A 22,931-nucleotide genomic window follows, 5' to 3' on the forward strand; every position below is an offset into this window, starting at 1 on the left:
GCCAAGCTCAGCTACTCATAACTGCATTCAACATAGCCGGGAATTAGCATGTCTATGTTCATGTTTTAATGCCAATAACCTTCCAAACAGACTGTGTTTTGTATTTAAGGACTTTTGAGTACTCACAGTTCAGCCATAGGCACTGGATGGCATGAACTCTACAATTAATTCTCTAGCATGCAGACTGTGTCCTCTTTTACTCTATGCACTTTTTATTTCTCACCCATTTTCTTACATCAGCTTCTACAAACACACACTACAGCACATGGGGCCAGTGATCACTAGAGGAGGGGAAGGTTTTGCCTACTTAGCCTCTTATTAAAGGCTAAAAGTCTTTAAAGAAAAAGAATGGTAATGGCATTTATTATAGAAAAAGAAAAAGTGCTTTCTGCTTACAAGCAATAGAGATCCGCAGGGCCAGGCTTTAATCTCAGCCATCTTCTGTAAAATCCTTTAAAGTCTCTGCTGATTGCCTGATTAATATTTGAATGAATGGGATCTCTAACCAATTGTGAAGAGGCTTCCTAAACTCTTCTAATATCCTTTACAGAAACCTTTCCACCTCTGTCGTACTCTGGGGATAAGTTTAAGTGTGTGAATTTGAAGTATCAGTAAAACAGACCACCCTTTTAGAAACAGTTCTGGTTTCTTTTCTAGTGGGAGAACGGAGTTGTTTTATGAACCATAATTATAGCTATATTTTCTTGAATGACAGATTGAATACGTGAGCCACAACCTTCCAAAATACTTATCTCCAGAACTTTTTGGCAATGAGGAAAGTAGGCAAAAGCTATGATCTATGGCAGGCATTTGAAGGCAGACACTCTCGTAGGCTTCAGTCGTATCATGCTTGGGGATTAACTCTGTGGTGCGGGTATTATCTGACCTACTTTAGAAGTTAAATTGTTTCAAATGTCTTCACTAATTGAAAAGGAAAATGGAGGAGAGTGGGGAGAAGAAATTGATGAAGAAAATCTGATTTATTCAACTAATTTAAAGAAATGAAGAGGTGGCATCTTCAGCTTCCCCCTGCGTTAATGGGTGCAGTTGTGTGCAGGTTTAATTCAGCCCACACTGCTGGACTTCATAGGAGAACAGTCCTGAACATGTGCTTCTGCCCTTGTATGCATCAGACTTTCAAGTTGTGCCTCTCTGCTCTGAGCATTAAGTAACAGTCTTGTAGGTTGACACCCTTGCTAAGCTTCAGTTCAGCAAGTACTTGCCTGATTTTAAACACGTTAGAGATGCAGATAAAGAGTGGAGGTGAATTCCACATCAGCCTTTGATAAAGAGCTGATGGATTCTTTCAGTAGTTAGTCTGAAATCGTATCAGGTACATTTATCAACCTCATGAGTGTTTCTCCCCAAATAAGCATCTCTTTGCCTGCCTGCCCGTCTGTCCTTCACTACAGTATATGAGCAACTCTGACATGCTGCCACTTTGACAAACCTAGCAGTATCGCTGTATCGGGTTTTCTAAGAACCTTCTTTTTATTTGGAAACTTACTGGTCTTTTATGTAAATTAAACCACTGTGAATTTCCTTGAGGTTGCATAAATGATATTGATTCGCAATTCTAACAAAAGATATATAATATTCCTGTATATTTCTTTGACTATTTTAAATATGATAACACTGATTGTCCTTTCTTGGTCATTGCTATTTTGGTGTGTGAACTATTTATACTGAAGCTTCCATTACATAATTATCTCTAGACTTTCACCTTATCCTTCATACACTATGCTTAGATACCACTCTGGGCCTCTCTAAGAGTTGGCGATTTAATCTTGTATAACATACGTGCTTCTCATTTGAAGGAGCAGAGAGAGCCAGGAATATGACCTCTTGATTTTATTGGTTAAACGCATGTGCTGTGTTGGGAGGAAATCCACCCTCATGGTTTAAATTTCACCTTAAGCTTAAGGGCATATGAAGGTCTAAGTAGCATGTTATTCAGACCATTGTTAGGCAGAGAGTGTTACAGAAGGGTAGGGAATAGGTGGTCATACAGACTGTCCCTGGCTGCAGTCTTGAGCTAATCAGGGAGTGATGACCTTCAGGGAGCAGAGAGGATATAATCACTTAAGTGGCATAATTTGATAGAACGTAGGTTGGTGAATCCAGTGGTGAGGCAAGGGGACAGCTAAATACTCATTGTAGGGGAAGTAACTGCTCCTCCACTGGGTTTTTCTCCTTTTAAAGGAGAGGGATTTACATTCTCTGTGGCCCATCAACCGTAGGCAGTGGTTCTGTTGCTGTCTACCTATGATATGATTTTGGGATACATTTTGGAACTGGTCTGTGCTGACATAGTCCTTGTTATCTTGCACGTAGGCCTGGCAGAAGCCCAGGCTGACTATGGCTATGTGCAAAGCGGATTGCTTACAAAGCTTTTAACGTAGCTGCTTACCCATGAAGCATCCTCTCCATGCTAGCACTCCACATGCTGGCACTGTTGCATCAGTCCCTAAGCACCCGTGTGTTCCTGCTTCAGTCTGGCCAAATTAAAGGAAAGGCATCACTTGCTTGACACACATAAACCATGTTTTTTTCCCGACTTTCTACTAAAGAATTTTTTCTCCATCTTCTTCTTGAAGAAGCACATCCCTTGGGAATAAAACACATCTACAAGGGAACAGGATACTGAAGAGGTGATTTGCTTTCTTGATTGTACTAAAGCTGAGAAGCATCAGATAGGTGCCATATGTCTTGGAAAGCAGTGGAAAGTTGGAGCCTGGGGAGTAATTTACAGGCGTGAGACTGCAATTCTGGAGACTTATCAGGAATTACCATGAGCCTTGGTGTAACTGCACAGAGCACTAGAATCCCCACACTGGCCCCCAAGAATTCACTTGAGAGTCAAAGTCTGAGCAAGTCCTGCTGTTGGTTAAGTACAATAATCAGACTGAGGTTCTCCTAGTATGTATCAACGACCATTTTATGTAGAAGGATATAGGAATGTGCAGGTAACAGCAACACGGGCTTTTAGCTCATTTCTTATGAATATTCAGCATCACAGCGGGAGTAGCTGTGGAACTGCAGGTATGCTCCTTTTATTCCTCTCTTCTCCCTATCTTCTTTCCTCTCTGGATTTTGAGCATCTTAGCAGAAAGAAGGATTGAGACTTAGCATACCTGGTAAATCCAGATTATGGACTTTAAGTACAAAGCAAAGAGGGGAAATGAAATTCTGAAAACACCCAACCTATGCCATGTTCCTGACCTGACCTAAACCCTGATAAAAGACTCTCTCCATCTCTCCTAAAAGCACTGGAAATGATACTGTGGTAGACTATGAAATGAGTGTTTGAGGTATCTCTTTCCCATCCCCTTGATGTTTATCACACTGCCATATGCATGGCTGATGCTCTGAAGGTCAAGCGGGGTTAGTGAAGCTATTCTTTAAGACATGTGCCAGAATACTTTGATTCTAACTGACTTTCATCTGATGAAAGTTTAGCCAGTAACTTTGGTGAAACTGCTCTGACTTACAGCTGTTGAGGGTCAAGGCAATGCTACAGGCTGCAGTGTCCTGTCCCAGAGGTAGGGCGCAGCTGTCTTTTGCTTTTAGCCTGAATATTTGGTTTGCGTTCCTTTCCACTTTGTAGTGCAACTCTTTGGAGAAAAGGGGCTAGAAAGTGACTTTTCAAAAGCAAATGAAAATTGAGTCTGATTCAGGCTATATGAGGGGACTTTTGTCCAATTCCACTTATGTCCCATTATTTCTACACTGTACAGAAGGCTAATGATGATCTATATTGTCATACACCTGAATCAGAGTTCAATTATTAATACCAGATAGCTAAATTTTGGGGATATGCAATAACTGCCCTTCAGGGGGTAATATTCCCAGTTCTATTCTGGCAATTCTAAGTTAAGATATATTTCTAGAACACTTTCGTTATTGGACTTTTTCTGTAAATGTGATTGCTTCTAATTAGAAATTATTGTTTTAAATCTACTCCACATAGTGTTTCTTTTTAAGCAAGAAAATTAAACAGTGAATCTTCTCATCTGTCAATTTCTGTAAGCCCCCTCCCGCCCTGCTTTTCCCCAATCACCCACCATACTGGAGATTCCCAGATTATTATAATCTTTTATAGCACTCTCACATTCTGTTCTCTGAAATGTAATAGAAGAGTTGTACTTGGCCATTCATCAAAAATGTAGCAATTCCACAAGGTATCAGCAGATGCTAAATACCAGTGCTCTGCAGGTGAATGCACCAAGGAGAAGTTCATGGGCTCAAGTCTCACATATTGCAAGGGTTTAATCCAACACACTTGTACTCTCAAATGGTTGGAAATGGCCTCAGGATATGAGCAGGCTGGAGTTCAAGGTAATTTTTATTCCTGTGTGGTTGTGGTAGAGCTGTGTTTGATAGGTATTCGCGTTAGAAAGCTTAAATCCATCGAGAGATACTTTAGGCAGAACTGCTTTAGCAGGAAATAAAACATCCATGTCCATACATCATGTGTGCATCTGTAAATAGGTTCATGTACATGTACTTGTACGATGTGCTTTACAATTAGACCACACACTATTTCTCCAAGTATATTATGCCATTGGATGTGTATTACCTATTTACATTTCATCAAAGCTTTTCAGGCATGTCTTTGTCCAAAATATCCTGACAAATATAGCAAATAATAGCTACCTCAGCAGCAATGTATGTATATTGCTGTCTGCCTGATGCTCTTCCCCTCCACCCTGGTTATCTTGATAACGGGGTTGTTCAGGAGCCTAGCCTTCATTTCTCCCCCAACAACAAAAACTGCATGCACAACAAGCAGCAGACTGAAAAATTATGTTCACGCCTCGACCTTGAGACTTCCTGAACCAGTTTGGATTGGCTCTCCCTTTGAAACAACAGGCTTCCAGAGGAAGTTCATAAATGGGCCCAAGTCACAGCAATTGACGTAGTTTTAATATTTTTAACTTGGTTCTTCAAGAACTACCTAAAATGGGCGGCGTTTCACGGACACAAAGAACTGGCCAGCTTTTCCAAGAGCAAACGTCAGTGTGCTGGGCGCAGAGCGAGCCGCTGAAAGCAGAGTGACTAACACAGCTTCTGCTGAGCACCGCGCTGGGGACGTGCTCTGGGGACGTGCTCTGGGGACGTGCTTGGGGGACGTGGCTCTGGGGACGTGCTCGGGGGACGTGGCTCTGGGGATGTGGCTGCACTGTGCTCCACCAGGTCCCGCTGTCAGCATCACTGGGGCTCCCAGTACTGTGGGCAGCCAACATCTCCAGAGAGCTAAACCACAGGCCCGTGTCCCAGGCCCCTCAGCTTCAGGCATGTTCGGATCCACAGCTCAAGCACTGATGCAATCTCTTTCCCCAAGTCGTACTCACCCCCCCACCAATTCTCGCCTCTCTCAGAAACACAAAGCACTGCACATCATTCTTGTCTTAGAAACCGCTTGCAAGACTCATTCAGAGATGTTAAAGAGAAGTTATTTTACTGCCCAAGTCTGAAATATCGAAAAAGGGATGTGTGAAATGCCCATGGTTTGTTCCATTCACCATGACAGGGGAGAGGACCAGAAAAAATAAATGTTTCAAAGAGAGAGGAGTATTAAATCTTTAGGAGGAGAATGATGGATGAAAATGGACATGAAAACCTTGCTTTTAAGATGTTTATCTTTTTCACATAGCTTTAACAAAACGCAACTGCATTAAAAACATTCCTTTTCTTTCATTTGCTTTGCACCTTGTTTTCTCATTACCTGTTTAACATGAACTTAATGGAGAACACTCTTCTTACGTACATCTCTGCACTCCACTGATTGTATGCTACAATATGACGACAGATTCAAATTCAAAGGTCTTGAGTGCATTGCTCCTATGTAACTGTGAAAAGGACATTTTCTTGTTTGCAAATAATCTAATGGAATGGGATGAAAGATTGTTATTAATGTTAGCAATGCATATGACTTCAGACAGAGCTATTTAATTAATTTATTAATCAGCAGCTCTGTCAGAGGGCCATAATGATAGGCTTTAAAGCAGCTTTTAAAATTAATTGTCTGGTCTGATTAGTTCATGATTTGGGATTTTCTGGTCTATACTTGACTGATGTACTTTGAAAGATAAATTATATATATATATATTGTTGCTTTGAGAAATTGACAGGAATGAAAAAATGAAGCAGGACCCCTTCCAGCAAACAGGCTCTCTTTTCATTCAGTCAAGAAGACAGAAACCTTTCTTACTGAAGAACAAAGCAAGCTCTCCCCGCCCCCCAGGCCACATAAATTAGAACCACCAGATAAATCAAATATTTTTAAATGTTCTTTGGTTTGCATATGTAAATCATAGGATCCAGATCCACTGGACTTGCTAGTATACTTTTACAAGGTAAAGAGTTAATTTGGTGTCTTTTTTTTTTTTTCACTGATAAAGGCTTATCTTGTATTCTTCCAATCTTTCTTGTAAGCATTTCCTGAGAGGGGGTATAAGCCAAGCAACATGGAGGATCTGCCTACGATACCTAGCAGGGGAGGCCTTGCCTGTTTCGCCAAGGCTAGCAGGTCTTACATAATAATTTATTACAGTACCTTTCTGTTTCCTGGTCTGTGGTTTGCTGCTTGTTCTCAAAGCCAGTGAAGCTGCTCATGTCCACGTAGCCGTCATTCTCATTAGCAGCAGATAGTGCCCTGCTGGGATCTTCAAAAAACTCAGTAAAAGTTCCTGCTCTGGTGGATCTTCGAGGAGGAATTTGTATGTTTTCATAGTCAGAGCTCATAGCAGGTATGTTCTCATAGTCAGACGTGTCGGCATTGGGAAAAGAAATGGACCTAGGTTTTGTTAATGGGAGTGGCATGAAAGGAGGTCTGGACCGGTCCTCGAAGGACTCCACCCTTGACACAGTCCTGCTGAAGGACTTGGGCGTTCCTTTTCTTTTACCATCCTTATAGAAAAGAACAGCTGAGGGAGACTCAGATGCACGAAGCTTCCCCACATGTGATTTTAGTTGAGGTGAGCTACTTAGGCTCCTCCTGTCCAGCTCCATCAGCCTCGGAGGCCCATGATAGCTAGACTCCGATGAGGACCTTGAAGAGGAAACATTAACATCTACATGGACTTTACTTTCCGTTTTCTTCTTGAATTTGAGAGTGAGGAACCTCTTAAAGGAAGACTTCTTTTTCTTGGAATACTTATCAGGTGAGTCATTCTCTATCAAAAGTGAAGGGGAACTTTTAGTGATTGGCTTTTTGGTGATGTAGGCAAGTTCAAAAGGAGGTGGTATATCAACAACGGAGGATGGAGTAGATAGACCACATGATGAAAGATGATTTCTCTGGGAAAAACTGCCTGAGGAACCATTGACACAAGGCAAAGACAAGTTGTCTTCTGTCCTTTTTATTCTACCATCATCCAGTACACAGCCATCACTTTCTCTGTAAACAGAGACAGGTATCTCTCTCCCTTCAACAGAGTAAGATCGAGGATATAAAATGAAACGTCTTGACTTAGTTGGTAATGACCTGTTGGCTTCCATTGGTTTTCCTTCCACTGAAAATAAATTATTGCTTAAATCTTCTGTCCCAGAGCCATTGTGGGAAGATCGTAAATCAGTTTCAGGTCCAGTTTCTTCTGGAACTGTTTCTGGGACGTAGCCTGGCATTTTCCCAGAGAGCGACCGTGTTCTAGTGACAATGCTTTTACGATCAATGGGCAGCATGTTGTTTTCACCATCCGTGTCTAATTCATCTCTTTTACTGTGATCAGCTACTAAATCAGTCTGCCCATCATGAGCAATTTCATTTTCTGCGGGAAGCACATAAGGGTCATCTAGGGACTCACTGCTAGTTTCTCTTTCCTCTGATTCTTCAGGCACAATGACCACTTCAGGGACTGATAGATTTTCATGCAAGACATGTTTGGTCCCACATTCTACATTCATTTTGCCATTCTTACAGACTTCTAACTCTTCCTCAAGTGCTACCTGTTGAGGCAGACTTGCGACACTTTTGCTGAGGCTGTTTGCTTCTACCTCATTGTCTTCAAGTTGCAGCTCATCTGACTTAGATGCTTCCACAGTACTTTCACTATGCTCTTCAACAGTCACATCTTCCAGCTCTGGCTCCATCCCTGGACTACTAGGTAGACTATCAGTGATCACACCATCTTCATCCAGAGAGGTCCCTTCTGTTTGAAGATTCTCATCTGAATGTTCCATGGGTATTTCCTCACCACATTCATTCTCACAAGGAGCAATTTGACAGCCATCATCTATATTCTCTGCATTCACAGTTTCTTCTTCCCCTTTCCCAGAGTCTTTGCTTGCTTCACAGGCTACCTCTGATGTCTTCTCCTCACCTCTCCTCTCAGTGATCCGGCAGCCATCACTGGCATTTCTTGTGTTTGTATTGTTGTGCTCATCTGGGTCTGCTTCCTCCTCTTCAGCTGCTGCTTGATAGATGCACTCTCCTAAACCATTTTCAGCATTGGGTTCTCCTTCACACGGTCCTAAGCCAGGAGCTGTTTCTTCACTGGCCTCATCGGGCAGCATGTCAGGGCTTGCACAGTCATCATTTTCTAACTCCCCTTCCATGTTCAAATCAAGCTCTGCATGTGCACTGTGGTCACCATCATGCGTTAGACACCCGTCTCCCTTTTCCAAAATCTCAGGCAGTTCCTCCTCCTGCCCTGCCTTCTCACAACCTGGCATTGATTCATCTTCGGGTAGTGGCATTACAATGGTATCTTTACTGATATCACCCATTAGTTCCTCATCACTATTCAAAATGTTATCGCTGTCAGTCTTACAATCACTATTGTCCTTAACCAGTTCCAGGTTGTTAGAAGTTTCTTCCTTGTTTTCGGTTTCACTACAATCACCTACAACACCCTCGTCTTCATCTACATTCTTGGAAGCATCATTATCCCCATCAGGGGCATTTGAGGACTCCTCACAAAGTGCTTCAGACTGGTCACAGTCTCTGGTTGACTCTTCAGAGTCTGGTTCCATTGATTCAGCAATACCCGAAGAGTTATGGTGCTCATCTTCGGTGACTTCTTGATCACTGGTATCCTCATCATTAGCAACATTATTCCCTTCCTTCTCCACCTCTTCTGGAGTTTCCGAGACTTCATTTTCCACAGAGGAATCTAGGTTCTGATCATGCTCATGTTCCAAGTCATTACAGTCTTTGCTGGTCAGCTGAGCCTCAGGAACTACAATATATTCATTATCTGCCTCGGATTCTGGGCAATCAGCATTGCATTGGTTTCCTTCATACAGCTCTCCATCAAGACATACCAGTTTCCCATTTGAGCATTTATTTAAGTTATTGTTGGTATAAACACTGGATTTACCCTCAGGATCAGCTGAGAATTTTGGCTTGGGAGCAATAGGTGGTTTGGGACCCCTAGACATAGAGTTCGGGTTATGAAGAATATCAGCCCTTGGCAGTGAAGGAGAAAATTTGGAGACAGCTACTGGAGAAAGATGACCGATAATCTTTGGTTTCGGTGCTAGTGGTGGCTTTGTGATTTCTGGAGAAAAGAGAGAAAAGCCACGTTAGTCATCTTGGTTTCTTATTAAAGCCAGCAGAATATATCCTACAGTAGACTTTCTTTTATACCAGTGGCTTCTAATGCAGAAGGAGTCCAGCCAATAAAAGGCTCAGCTCTGAAAAGAGAACTGCAGGCACTGTACAAGCACATGCACTGTGCTGCCGTGTGGCTATTCCAGGGAACAGGGTTTAAGGTCAAAACTGAACTGAGCTGAACTAGAATGAGCCCTAGCACACTTGGGGAGAGAAAGATGTGCAGCCGCAGAGCCAAGGGTGTATCATACAGATACCCACAGAAGGGTAACACCTCCCGCGCTCAGAAGTACTGATGGCATTAGAGATGACTGATTCTGCCCCAGAAATCCGTTTGCCCTAAGGTGAACACTTTGGTTCAATGGTGCTGAAGTGTTTCACTGCAATGACAGAAATGCCTTTCAGCCATAGCAGCTGTTCGTATAACACAGTACAAACACTTTGTAGCAATGATTTTAATTTCAATATGTAGATTGCAGGATTTCACCATTGAACAAAATCAGTTCTACCAGCAGATCAAGGTTTAACTCAACCCAGCCAAACTGAAGTGAACACTTGGTGCCCAGACACAGTCTGCCCATCTGCCGTTACCGTGGTAACAAAATACGGAGTTACATTTTGTTTGTCAAACAACATAATCATGAGGGATAAGATGGTTTGCTAAAAGCTTGGCTAATACTTTACATTGATTATACAGCTGAGCTGTAACGCACTGAATGAAATACTTCAGCCCAAAACATAAAGAGAGTTACTGGTTTAAACTTAAGTCCAGTTTTCAGTGCACAGCTTCTTCAGTCAAAAGATCCTCCATCCTCCTGCCAGGACCCCTTGCAGGTACAATATTCTCTGAACATCAAAATATACTTTTAAAAAGTGAATTATCTTACAAAATAAGTCCAGACAGGGTCTCTAAACCACTTCTAGTGGAAGTGCTGACACACGTGTAGGGGAATTCAAGCAAACTGAAAATCAGCTAGACTGAAGCTAGATGAATTAAGTCATATATGGCCATGTTACTCACAGTACAGTTTACATGCCACAGCCATTTCCAGCTGTCTTGGTCCTGAAATTAATATTCTTTAAATAACTAAATGAAATGCTGAAAGGCTGCATAAATAGACAACAATAGGGATCCTCCCTCATAGGATTTCAGATGAGATGAAATATGTGGTGCGAAGAAGCCAGCACACCAAATGGTTACAGATGGTAATAAGTAAAGAGAAGGGGTTTGCTCTTACTAATGTTTCCTAGCCATCAATAGGTAATTACATGGTTAATCAATCAGAAATCTCTAATTTTTTTTATAATTTTAATTAACACATTTTAGTGGAAAAAGGGGAGCTCTCCATTGCGAGGAAAAGCACAGGACAAACTGTTTCACCAGGAACAATTCTTTGTGCAAAATCTTCATGCCCTATACACAGGAAATAAGGGAACGGTATCTCAAGAGACACCATTTGGGACACAGTTCTTATGTGAAATCCTATCCTAAGTCATGCTATAAGTTTCTGGAAGTGTAGCTACTGTGCTGTTGTATTTTGAGTATTTTGGAATGCAGACTTTTGACATCTGGAGGTGAAGACAATTAAAATTCAGCTGTGCACCATACGGAGAATTAAGTAATACTGAATGCAAACTGCTTAAAGATTATTCTCTGATTGTTCTGAAATTTGGTGTCATGGTACTTTTCTTATTATTATCTTAGTGCAACTGGAGTAATTTGTATTGAACTAATACTGGCATTTGTTTCGTTAGACTCTAGCAGATATGAGAGGCTGTTTCTTCTGATCTTCTTAACCTTGCTTAAATTTCTTCCAATACTCAGAAAGATGCTGACAATTTGGCATTCTGATGTAGTGAGAAAACAGTCTTTCTAGAATTATGAGACACCAGACAGATTTCATCTAAGTTATAAACTGAGTCAGTGATCTCAGCCCAGAAGGAGTGAAAAGTCTATTCTAATCAGGCGCCTTCTCTCATATACTGATTAAGGATTATTCTGTATCTGGGGTTTTATCCAATCCAGCTTCACGTGTGGGAGGCTTAAAACAACTTACGGAAAAAGAGGGAGAGAGAACTGCATGTTAGCCAGTCCCCTGCACTGTAGCGTGTTCTCGTTGCACAGCATCCACTGCTGCTTTGCGCTGCAGGGCATCTGTCCAGTTATTGAAATCACAGAGTGGGTACCTAATCTTTCCCTCCAGATTATTTCAGAAACATTATGTGCCAAACACTTCACGGTCACTTAAGCACCATTGCTTCTGTTGCAGCCAGCACAGGTCTGCAGCAGGTGAAGGCTGCAGAGTGCTGAAAACTTTTGCCAGTTAAAAACAGGGAGGGAATAGGAGTGGGCTGAGTATCTTAAGCCTGGCTCCCCAGCCAGATCCACCTTTTGGATTTTTAAATCAGTTATTGCAATGACTGAACAGCCCAACCTAACTTTCTGGTAGTAAAATGCATGAAATTTTTATTAGCTAAAACTGAGTCCTTACACCCTTCCCACCAGAAATCAGCAGTAGACCCCTTACCACCATAATGAGGCATTTTTAGGACTAACTCCCAAGGAAGAAACATCACTTTGGAGGTATTATACCACTTCCTGCAGTGTCTGGCTTTTCCTAGTAATGTCTATCCAAGAGTAGGACACAAATACACCTTCTGCCTACAAGTACATGAAAGGAGGCTGTAGCCAGGCGGGTATTAGTCTCTTCTCCCAGGTAACGAGATAGGATGAGAGGAAACGGCCTCAAGTTGCGCCGGGGGAGGTTTAGATTGGAGATCAGGGACAATTTCATCACCAAAAGGGTTGTCAAGCATTGGAACAGGCTGCCCAGGGCAGCGGTGGAGTCACCATCCCTGGAGGTATTTAAAAGACGAGTAGATGTGGTGCTGAGGGATATAGTTTAGTGATGGGCTTGGTGGTGTTAGGTTAACAGTTGGACTCGATGATTTTAAAGGTCCTTTCCAACCAAAACAATTCTGTGATTCTGCTAATATACCTACTCCATTCCTGGGATGTGACAAGGCTTGAGCACAGTCTCTGTGTTCTAAGTCTTGTTCTTGTCAGATGCAGTGTCTGTACTGACACACTAATGAGAAAAAGACTGGACTGTAAGAGAATGCCAGGATCTCCCAAGCTTTGTCTTACAAGCAAATCTGAAATAAGATAATGTAAGGAACTCATTTCCTCTATGTAAAATAAGCATTCAGACATCCATTAAAAAAAAAATAGCTTAAACAGTTACCCACTTTCCCTCCAGTGATAATTTTCTACAGCAAAAGGAATCAAGTACTCTTGAGTTTTTCCTTCTGCTACTTTCAGTAACATTGCTAGTGGAAGAGAACTTACGGTAATGGACCCTGTTCATAGCATGGTAATAACAGGTATTGTGATGTCCTACTCTTACCCACTTGTGCCAGCTACTGGTCACTACTGATTCCTTCCATAGGTTTTTTCTAACTGCTCTGTGTGTTGATCTTGCCTTTCACGAGGCTCCTTAAACAATTTTCCTTTTTTTTTTTCTTTTTTTTGGATTGGGGGAGGTGATGGGAGGAGTACAAGTGTTTGTTTAAAAAATAACCGAAACAATTACTGAAAAGAAAGCACCACTGTTTGCCTTTTATCAGGACAATTTCATTCTGCTTCAATTTCTGCTTCCTTTGCTGTCTGAGCCACTTGAAACGTTCTGGCTGTAACTTCTAAATGGACACAAAACAACATTGGACCATAAGGAATATGTATGTTCACAAATAATTATGCATGTTTATTTTAGGATGTGTTTTATGTTGGAGGGAGACACACCCACCTTGTGCTTAAAAGGAAACTCTTGGGGAATAGGAATTTCTTTAGCCTGCTCCTCCCCTTATTGTTCGATGCTTCCTTGTACTGACAAGGACTGCTTCCTCTCCTTGCCCACCTTCCTCCAGGCAAACCTGCACTGCAGCATGGTTTCATTCCTGCCATGGCCCACATGAAATTACATTACTCCCCTCCCCTCCAAGTTTCTAAGCAGTGAACAGTAGCCCAGCTGCTCTCCTGGAATGGCAATCAACCATACAGCCTTCACTGTTCAAGTGTTTCTTCGAAATATTTTGTAGTGGGGTATTGTCTGAAACACTGCAACTACCCACTTTCAAATGTTCTCCACATTTAGGAATTAGCCTAGAATTTAATTAAGGCTTATAAGGGACCATATCTACCAACGCACCCTGCCGCCTCATCAAGCAGCTGGTTTTGGGGTGAAGACCTAATTAAACACTGAGGTTTCTTTGCAGGGATATTTGTAGACATATCCCAGGCCCATGGTCTTTGATGGTGGCCCAAGATTTGACTTAGCTCCACAGTGCAGATATTAGTTCCAGCCTTGCCTGGTGCCACAGTCCAGTTCAGGCATCCCTTAAGATGCTGAAAGTAGCTTTTTCTGACCAACAAACTTTTGTGGACCTGTGTTTTCTTCATGCCTTTGGCATTAATTCAACTCAGACATATGTTAAAATGGGAGAGACATGGAGGACAGAAATGCACTGCATAGTTCAGGGAACTGCAGAGCTTTTGGATGGGAGCGACAACGCAGGTGGAGGGACCACGTTGCAACAGTGGCATAAGAGTGCACCAAACGTAGAATCCCAGTGCAAACCAATGCACACAAGTCCTGTCTGTCACTGCTTCTGCCCAGGAAGAAGGGATTGAAATCCACAGACGGGAAGTGCCTGAGAAACAGGAGGTAGAGGGAGAATATCCAGACAAGGGCATCAGAAAGTCTTGTTCAGCTCTGATCAGGAGCTTTATAATTTCACTCATCTACATCAGAATAAAGTTAAAACTTGTCTTCTAGAAGGCTTTGGTCTGAAGTCAGCAACAGGTGGACTATATACCTTAGTATCATCCTTATCTTATTTCTGTAATGAATTGCTCATTTTCAAAATAAAGCCCTTATTTCCAGGTCGTGCTGCCTGGCTTCTGTCTCCAGCTTCTACCTCCAGCATTTGTTATTGTTTCTGTTGGGTTAAAGACCCTTTTATTATTCATTATTTCTCTAGGGAAGACATACACTCCCCCACAGCTATGTCTTGGTACATTCTTCTTTTTGGTAAACTGAACAAATGAACTCATTACATTTTTGCAGTTGGACAATTTCACCTTTCCTGAAGTCTTTTCTTTTGGATTTTTTCTGAACCTTTTCCAGTTTTCCAATAGCCCCTATAAAATACGTGGGGCAGACCTATGGGAAGAATTCCACAGCGGGTACTGATGATGCTGTCTACCAAGTTTAGTACTTTCTTAGACCCAGTTCTCCCTGTTCTCCATTAGCTTGTTACTGTATCAGGTTGACTTGCTTGTCCATTATGACCTCTAAACTGTTCCCAAGGCTGTGCTGCCTGTTCATTGTCTCTAAACTGATAGCTTTATAATATGCATTAAGTGTAATTTGTTTGAATGGATCCAACTTAATGATCCAGATCTGTTTATGTAACTGCCCTGCCTACTTTGTTAATTACCCTTTCACCAGTCTTTACATCATAAAGTGAACTTTGTCATCTGATACTTTTCTATTTGCTTTCCTACCGAGGAAAATGTTGGACAGTATCAACATAATCCTGGTCCCAGCACTGTGCATACCACCATTTGATAATGGTACAGAGGTAATTACTACAGAGATTCGCTACTGCCAATTAGCCAGTTCTCAGTCTAATTAACCCACACTTTATTTCTGTCATATAAATGCTTTTCTCGTAAATCAGAATGCGCTACTAAAATACTACACAGACGTCAGCGTATGTCTTTGCATCTATACAGTTGCCTTTATCAAGCAAATCTGTAACTTCTTCCAAAGACTGGGATCAAATTCCCCATTGGAAGCAAGCAAAGTCCCACTATTGAGGAAATGAGAATACGCAACCTTAGGAATAACAGTAAATATAGGAATTCATTTACATGTCACTTGCCGAAACACTATTATAGACATAAAAATTATTTGGACCAGGAAGGACAGAAGTTATTTCATGGCAGCATTTCTATTTTATGAACTAGGCAACAACATAAAACAACAAAGAACCTATCGTATACCAGCAGCCGTCATGCTCATGCTTCCTCTGACATCAGAGTGTGACAGTGCTGTCTAAGAGCCCATACCCCTGACAAAAGCCACGTGTGCCAAGTGCTGCGCAAATCCAGAAACTCATGGAAACAATGTGACTGCACTGTACAGTCATTGGTAGAAGTTTCCACACCTCAGCTACCACACCACCACCAAGTTCTTACAAAGCAGGACAGAGAGGAAATTCTGTACCTGTGCCTATTTCAGTTTGTCTAATACATGGGTTTATATTTTGGCCATGCTGCTTACTCCTTGGAGAAGGAATCACAGAATCACAGAATCAAGGAGGTTGGAAGAGCCCTCTGGGATCATCGAGTCCAACCGTTGCCCTGACACCATCATGTCAACTAGACCATGGCACTAAGTGCCATGTCCAGTCTTTTCTTAAACCCCTCCGGAGATGGTGACTCCACCACCTCCCTGGGCAGCCCCTTCCAATGTCTAATTGTTCCAATGTCCAGATTGTTCTGAGAGAATGGTAGACAGAGCTTCCTATCAAAACAACACACGGAGCTTCACTGTAAGTGAAACGGACAGCTCCTCTTTGCAGACAAAGAGCTGGTTTTGGACCTGGCCAGAACACAGGCACCCACTGCTACAGTAATGCTGCCAGGAATGCAAGGCAGGCCAAGCACAGAGTCTCCTAAAACTCATTTATTACATTTCCAGCACAGGAAGCTGCAGGTTCCAACCTGTAATTACAATTCTGCCAGCTGTCCAAGTCAGACAGTGAGTGTGTGTTTAAGCTGCCTATGTAGATAAGCCATTCTGATGTCATTCTGAATTAAGTACCCAGCTTAAGCTGTGTAACCTGCTTCAATATGTTGGAGATTAAATAGACAAAGTAGCATGATATACAAGGAAAACAGAATCCCTTTGAGGAGTTCAACTCATAAAACACCAGTGCTGTCACTGGTGGGACCGCAGGATGTACTGTAAATAACCAAGATGTCATTAATTTTGCAATATTCACTGCAAAAGTAGTTGTTTTTGTTTTACAGCATGTAAATGTTGTAAACTTATTTCACACTTATTATTGTTGAACTGATTATTATTATTGTTGAACTTATTTCACACTGTCAGAGAAAAGTTTGAAATGACAAAAGTTATCTAAGAAATGAAAACAGTTGCATGAGAGTCACTTGAAATGGAAAAGGTATTTAGACTAGGATTTTCTAATGATGTAGGAGTGCAAGTCTTCCTTTCCAATGGGACCTCGGTCCTGATTTAGGTATCAGCTCCCACTTTGACTTGAACAGGAATTAGATACTTAAGTGTCTTCTGAGAATTGGGGCTTTAGGCACTTGAGATCTGAGGTCCTGTTCAAAGCCAGCAGGTCACTGGCTCCTAAATGCCTCAGACATTTATGAAAATGGTATTTCAGCTTCTGCGTAACTCTGATACTTTCAAAAAACATCTGTCCTCTCTTATCAGTGTATGTTCTTCAAATGCGTGATCAAAAGTACTCTGTATACAGCAAGAAGGCTCCACGAGTGTGAAGACAGACCTATAGTCAGTAGTAATTATCCCATGGGAATTTTGTCATCTTACAAATCTTAATTGAAATATTAACGGCTGGGCTGTCAGAGCACATCCCGCTCTGCAGAAATAAAATGCTGCTCTGTACAGTTACTCAAATCCACCCTCTATGATTAGATCAATGCATTATGACGCTGGGATATCAGATCAATAGCTTACAAATTTCTCATACTATATAACTTTATTGCAGCCATCTGTAAATATAATATAACAGCATAATATCCCACAGAGAAGCACTGCTGGGGAAAGGGAAAAATCTAAAGATAATATAATCAGAAAAGGATGAATTTCTACACCAAAAAATCTTGATCCTGAAAATTCTCCAGCATTTTTCACTGTCTCTAGCAGATTGTACATGCAAGTCTTGGTAGGGCTGGGGGGCCTGACTATGAAAAACCACATGTACCTGACAAATAATCTTAGTTCTAAACTACTGGTATATATTTCTTTTTTTAATGTGACTGTAAGTGTTTGTGATGTTTCCAATTTGGCTGTGATTTCACAGCAGGAAATTCACACTGCAGCAGACAGCTTATATTCACCTGTTGTTTCATATATTGCTTCCCAGGAGCCAAAGAAGATGCTGGTTAAAATTCTCTGACAGGTACATATGGCAACTTTTCCTGTATCACTTTCAGTAGCAGCTGAAAGAATATACAGTCTGCTTACACCTCTGAACAATCTGGAGTCTAACATCTGTACATTCTTCCTATGGGCACCATCATTTCAGCACCTGGCAAACAAACTGGTACTTAGAGGCTGGAAGGTCCTGTGTATGAGGCTGGGAGATGGGGGTCTGTCTCTTGTCTCTTACCACAGATTTCCTGTGACCTTGGGTGGATTGCTCCATCCTTCTTTTCATATCAGTTCCGCATGTCTGAGGATAATCCATATCTCCCTTCCTGTTTTCTGTCGTTATTTTAACTTCTGTGGGATCAAGGCTGCCATATATGCCTGCACGTATGACTCTGCTTACTGGTGCTGTGTTACCGTAATACAAAGATCGCTGATGCTGGTCCCTGAGTTCTGCCAGTTAATAAATGCCCCCCTCCTTCAGATTCAGTAGGAAGTTCTGCTTTGCACTGATGGGAGAGACATTCCTTGCATTGTGTGAATGTAGAAAACAAAGGCTGAGAAGGGATATGAGCACTCTATAAATACAACCTGGAGGTAAACACACCAGAGGAGTGTGAGAGGAAAAGAACTATTTTTAAGCAAAAGGACAATGTAATCACAAGAATAGATGGCGATGAATCTGGTCTGGAAACTAGAAGAACTAGCAATGTTTATGGGTTCTCAGTTTTGTGAGAGGAATAGCAGGAGAGCTACCTAAAAAGTTTTGGTTTCAGATATAATTTGATTCATTAAAAAAAGAAGTAATATGACCTGGTGTTCTGTAACAACAGGTACTGCTTTTAGTCATGAAGGTAGTCCCATTTACTCCTACATTCCTGAAAGAAAGGCTGCTAATAAAATTTAAGCCTTTACAAACAGATACATCGGATATTCCTTACACTGCACTCCCACTGCCAACAGGATCAGGTTAGAGTCGGTCTGTTTTAAACAATGGAGAGGTGAAGAAAGAGAGGCTGGAGCATCATGGCTAAAGCAATTTTTGGCTGGCTCACTTAACTTGCTAATGAGTTTGTCTCCAACAAACCGGAGACAGGATCAGAAAATAGAATGGAAATGTCACCACTTTTTGGGTAGGAGCGTGTTTCACTCCCTGCTCCAAGCGGAAAGAGAACCTTTTGCTTTAAACTCGGAGGACTGGTATGACATCCTGATACAACAGCGAGGGCTGGGTTTGACCCAAAAGATCCTTTCCTATCCTATGTTCCTGTGCTTTGGCAAACAATGATTCACAGTTTCCCAACACACGACAGTTGTAGGGCAAGGTATCTAGTAGTGAAATCTCTGGGCTTCAGGATGTACCCATGCAAGTGAGGTGCCCAGCAACATTCACCTTCTGGAACAAGGAAACACAGTGGAAAATTTTAGGGCTAACACAAAGGGACTGTTTCTCTTCCTCTTTAATTCTAGATGCAGGATTAGATTTTTCTAAATAACTCCAGAGTTAGTAATAATTGTTTTCTGGATTGTTATGTATACACATGCCTTGCCCCTTAAAGTCAGAAAGTGTTAGTGGAGAATCTGAAGTTTGCCCCAGTTTTCCAGTGACTGCTTTTAATGTTTGACTGTTGAAAGTCTTGTCTTTAATAACTATTCCTTCCTCATCCTTTCACCTCCCCAGTTGCCATGAAGGAAAAATGCTGGGAAGTTAACAGAAAGGAGGAGGAAGGGTTTGGGTTGGCCTTGGAGAGAAAATTCTGCAAAAAACCCATTACTTCCCCAAAAAACAGACTTTCAGAAAGAAAGTCACAGCAAATTTCCTAGGGGCTTTGTGAGGGGCTGAGCGTGTTGGAGGGAGCAGTGGGCGCAGAGCCGCGTCCTCAGCAGGCGCAGCCCTCCCGATCTGCCAGCCTGGTTGTCCCCGGAACCCCCCCGCCTCGCCCGGGCTTGCCGCTTGTCCTCGTCCCGGCGGGGCCAGCGATGGGGCGGACACAGCCCCGGGGTGCGCGGTGCCCCAGTGAGCACCTGCCGGGGCGGGGGGAAGAGGAGGGGTAGCCCTGGACGGAGGGCGCCTGGAAGAGAGGTGCCAGCCCGGCGGCAGCTGCCGGCCCCGACGGAGGGGTGCAAGCCCCGGAGGAGCAGTGCCCGGACGGGCGGGTGCCATGCCGGTGGCATTGGCCCCAAGGGCGGGGTGTGCCGGCCCGAGGGAAGGAGGGTGCCGGTGCCGGACGAGGGAGCCCGCCTGGCGTTTGCCGGTCCCGGGGAAAAAGATGTCCGGGGGCGAGGAGCCATCGCGGCGGACCCGCGCACTTACCGGCGTTGTTCATCTTCCACCGCAACTTTGCTCGCCGGCTGCCCCGGGCGCTCAGAGCATGGTCCCGGGGGGCGGCCGCCTTCGCCCCTCGCGGACGCGCCCGGCCCTGCAGCCCCTCCGGGGGCACGGGAGCGCGGGCGGGGCAGCCGGGCCCGGGGCGGCGGGGCTGGGCGGGCGGCGGTGCCGGCTCGGGGGCGGTCAGCTCCGCGCGCGGCCCGTCGGGGGGCGGTGGCGGCGGCCGGCGCCGGGGCCCCGCACGGCCGGCGGCGCGGGGCTGGGCCGGGCGGGGCGGGGCGGGGCGGGGAGCGCCTGCTCCGCGCAGGCATCCTCCGCCGTCCCCCGCCGCGGAGCGAGCCCGGTGCCCCCCGCGGCGGGCGGCGAGGGACGCGGCACGGATGCCCACGGGCGCGAACATTTAAAGACGCAGCGGGTTGCCCTGTCCTTCGCCCCCCCTTTCGCCTGCCCCCCTTTCGTGTTCCCCACTCCCTTTCCGCCGCCCTTGGTCCCTCTTTGCACCCTCCTTGGTTCCCCCTCTCTCCATTCCCCCTCCCTCCTTCCATCCCCTCCATCCATCCTTTCCCCCTTCATCCTTTCCCCTTCCATCCTTTTCCCCCCCTCTTCATCCTCTTCCTCCCGTCCATCGCTCCCTCCTCTCCATCCTTTCCCCTCCTCCATCCATCCTCCCCAACCCAGGCACACCCCCCTCCGTCCCCCCTCCGCTCCATTCCCCCGTGGGACGCGGCAGCCCCAGCCTAGGACCCCCCAGGGAACGAGGCTCGGGGCAGCCCCCTCCCCTCCGGCCCCGCCCGCCCGGTGTCCCCTGGCCCGGAGCATCCCTGCGGGGCCGGCAGCCGCAGCCGCTGGAAGCGGTGTCTGAGCGCAGGGCAGCGGCGGACGGTCCCTCGCACACAGACCGCGCTTGCTCGGGGCGGTTTCAGACAGCCGCAGGCTGCTGCCTTTTCCCCTCTCCCACAAACCAGCTCCTGGCTCGGTGAAGGTAACGCAGGCATCCTGCGGCTGGGCCCTTCTCCCTGTTTTCGGGCTGGCAGCGGCACTAACCCCCAGACAAGGCTGGATCGCCCCCTTCCTCTCGATGGAGGTATAATATAGCCCCGCTGCCTTTCCCAGGGGAGAGAAAGCACACTCAAGAAAGCACGACTTTGCAACTTTCCCTCCCGTGGCAAAGAAACCCCGGGAGGGCCGAGCTGACCCCAAGGGGCGCTTCCCTGGTCAGGGAGGGGCCGTTCCTCCCCAGGGCAGGACGGTTGCTCACAGCCATCCCAGAGCCCTGCACGCCAGCGGGCTGGGGAGGGGGAGAAGCAGCACATCGTACCCGCCCAGTGCCCAGGCCGGGGTGTGTGTGAAGCAGTCAGGTCCTGCTTTGACATTTTGAATCCCACAGAAATCAGGACTATTGCTAACACCATCCAGAGCAACTTGATTTTAGATGCTGTTAGTTCTGCTTTGGCGAAGTACCTAGTTATTAACTAACATCATCCTGCTGGCAGATGCCCTGTAGTACAGTCAAAACTCTTTTTCCTGACCTTTCAGTGCTGTCTCACTGTGACTGATGGGGTGCAGAGTGCCTTGCACGTTAGTGCACAGACCTCTGAAGACAGAAAGCAAGCAGTGAGGGAAATGGGAGTTAAACCCTTCTTTCTGTGGGCTTGAGTCCCTCCCACTGAGGCTGGTGTCCAGGAACGCTGGGTTCTGGTTCTCTAGGGGACCCTGGTTGTACACCTCTAAGCAAGCATTTGCAATTCTGTATGGTTTTGGAGACGCATAAATTGACAGTAGCAGTTCTTTCGTTACTACTCTGACCGACATAGCTGAGGAGATGAGAGGCCTATATATTCCTTCATAGCATAACGTGCCTGGTGTGTGCCCTGGTGCGTGGAATGAAATGGGTTTCCCTGGCCCACCAATGGCCAGCAGTCATCTGGCCTTCTCCCATCTTCATGTACTGGTCCCTGATTTATTCTTGCCACCTGCAGCCTTGATGTCTGTGTCAACCAACACAAATAACTTGTGTCAATAGAAAGCATCATCTGAAGCAGCTTCAGGAATACAGATTTAGGGTCTTGCAAAGTGTGGGAAAAAGTTTATGTGACACAGTGGAAAAGGAAGCACAAGCGAAAAAATCAAGCACAGTACAGGTGATTTGGAAAAATTTCCTTAAATATGTTTTCCAGGAGAATAACTTTTTGGTTAAACAGCTCCAAAATACTAATGCCCTAGGGGAGGGGGCAGCAGGAATGAAAGAAACATGTTTCCTTAGAAGAACTGAGAATGTGGGCTGCAGAATTTTGGGGATTTTCCTGATAACCTGCCAAACATAGTCTAGGTAGCAAAGTTTTCTCATACCTAGATAACATGGTGGAAAAATGTTGGTTAAGTATGTTACTAGCAAAACAAAGCCTTTGTAAAAGAGATTCTGCAAATAGACCAGGTGGGCTTGTAGTTGCTGTGCTATTTCTACTGCGCACTTCACTCAAATCCTTTCTGGTCTGCTGTGGAGCACAGAACTGTGACGCTTCACAGGTCTTGATCCAAACAACCAACTCGTGAAAACTTTAACGGAGCAAAGAATGACTCTTTTCTCTCCCCCGTTTTCTGTGAAAGGAGCTAAACACTGCAGCAGAACCCTGTCCTTAGCGTCAAGGGGACGACTCCTGCTCCTGGCGGTACGCCAGTAGCTCGGAGTCTGGCCGAGGGGCAGGCGTTACCCATGGCCAGTCTTGTGGCCTAGCTCTGGAAAGGGTGAGTGCTTCTCACCAGTGCCTGTCTGCCTGGTCTCAACTCCGCTTCCTGCCGCAAAGGGCAGGGTGCCAGGGCACCTCCAGGAGTCACT

At 44.6% G+C, this 22,931-nt stretch overlaps 1 protein-coding gene and 1 long non-coding RNA gene across 4 annotated transcripts in view; one reads left to right on the forward strand and one right to left on the reverse strand.

Moving 5' to 3' along the window:
• Window positions 1–20,202, reverse strand: part of FGD5 (FYVE, RhoGEF and PH domain containing 5) — a 95,675-nt gene extending 75,473 nt beyond the window's left edge. For both annotated transcript variants that reach the window (XM_068408657.1, XM_068408656.1), the window contains exons 1-2: window positions 20,081–20,202; window positions 6,560–9,503 (exon numbers count right to left, since the gene is read on the reverse strand). In XM_068408657.1, coding sequence (XP_068264758.1) covers window positions 6,560–9,503; window positions 20,081–20,093 — 2,957 coding nt within the window. In that variant the 5' untranslated portion in view covers window positions 20,094–20,202. The remainder of the gene's footprint in view (window positions 1–6,559; window positions 9,504–20,080) is intronic.
• LOC137667671 (uncharacterized) overlaps window positions 1–22,931 on the forward strand; it is a 167,417-nt gene that overhangs the window by 85,432 nt on the left and 59,054 nt on the right. The window lies entirely within an intron of this gene.

Source organism: Nyctibius grandis, chromosome 10, assembly GCF_013368605.1.
Source record: "Nyctibius grandis isolate bNycGra1 chromosome 10, bNycGra1.pri, whole genome shotgun sequence".
Taxonomy (NCBI): domain Eukaryota; kingdom Metazoa; phylum Chordata; class Aves; order Nyctibiiformes; family Nyctibiidae; genus Nyctibius; species Nyctibius grandis.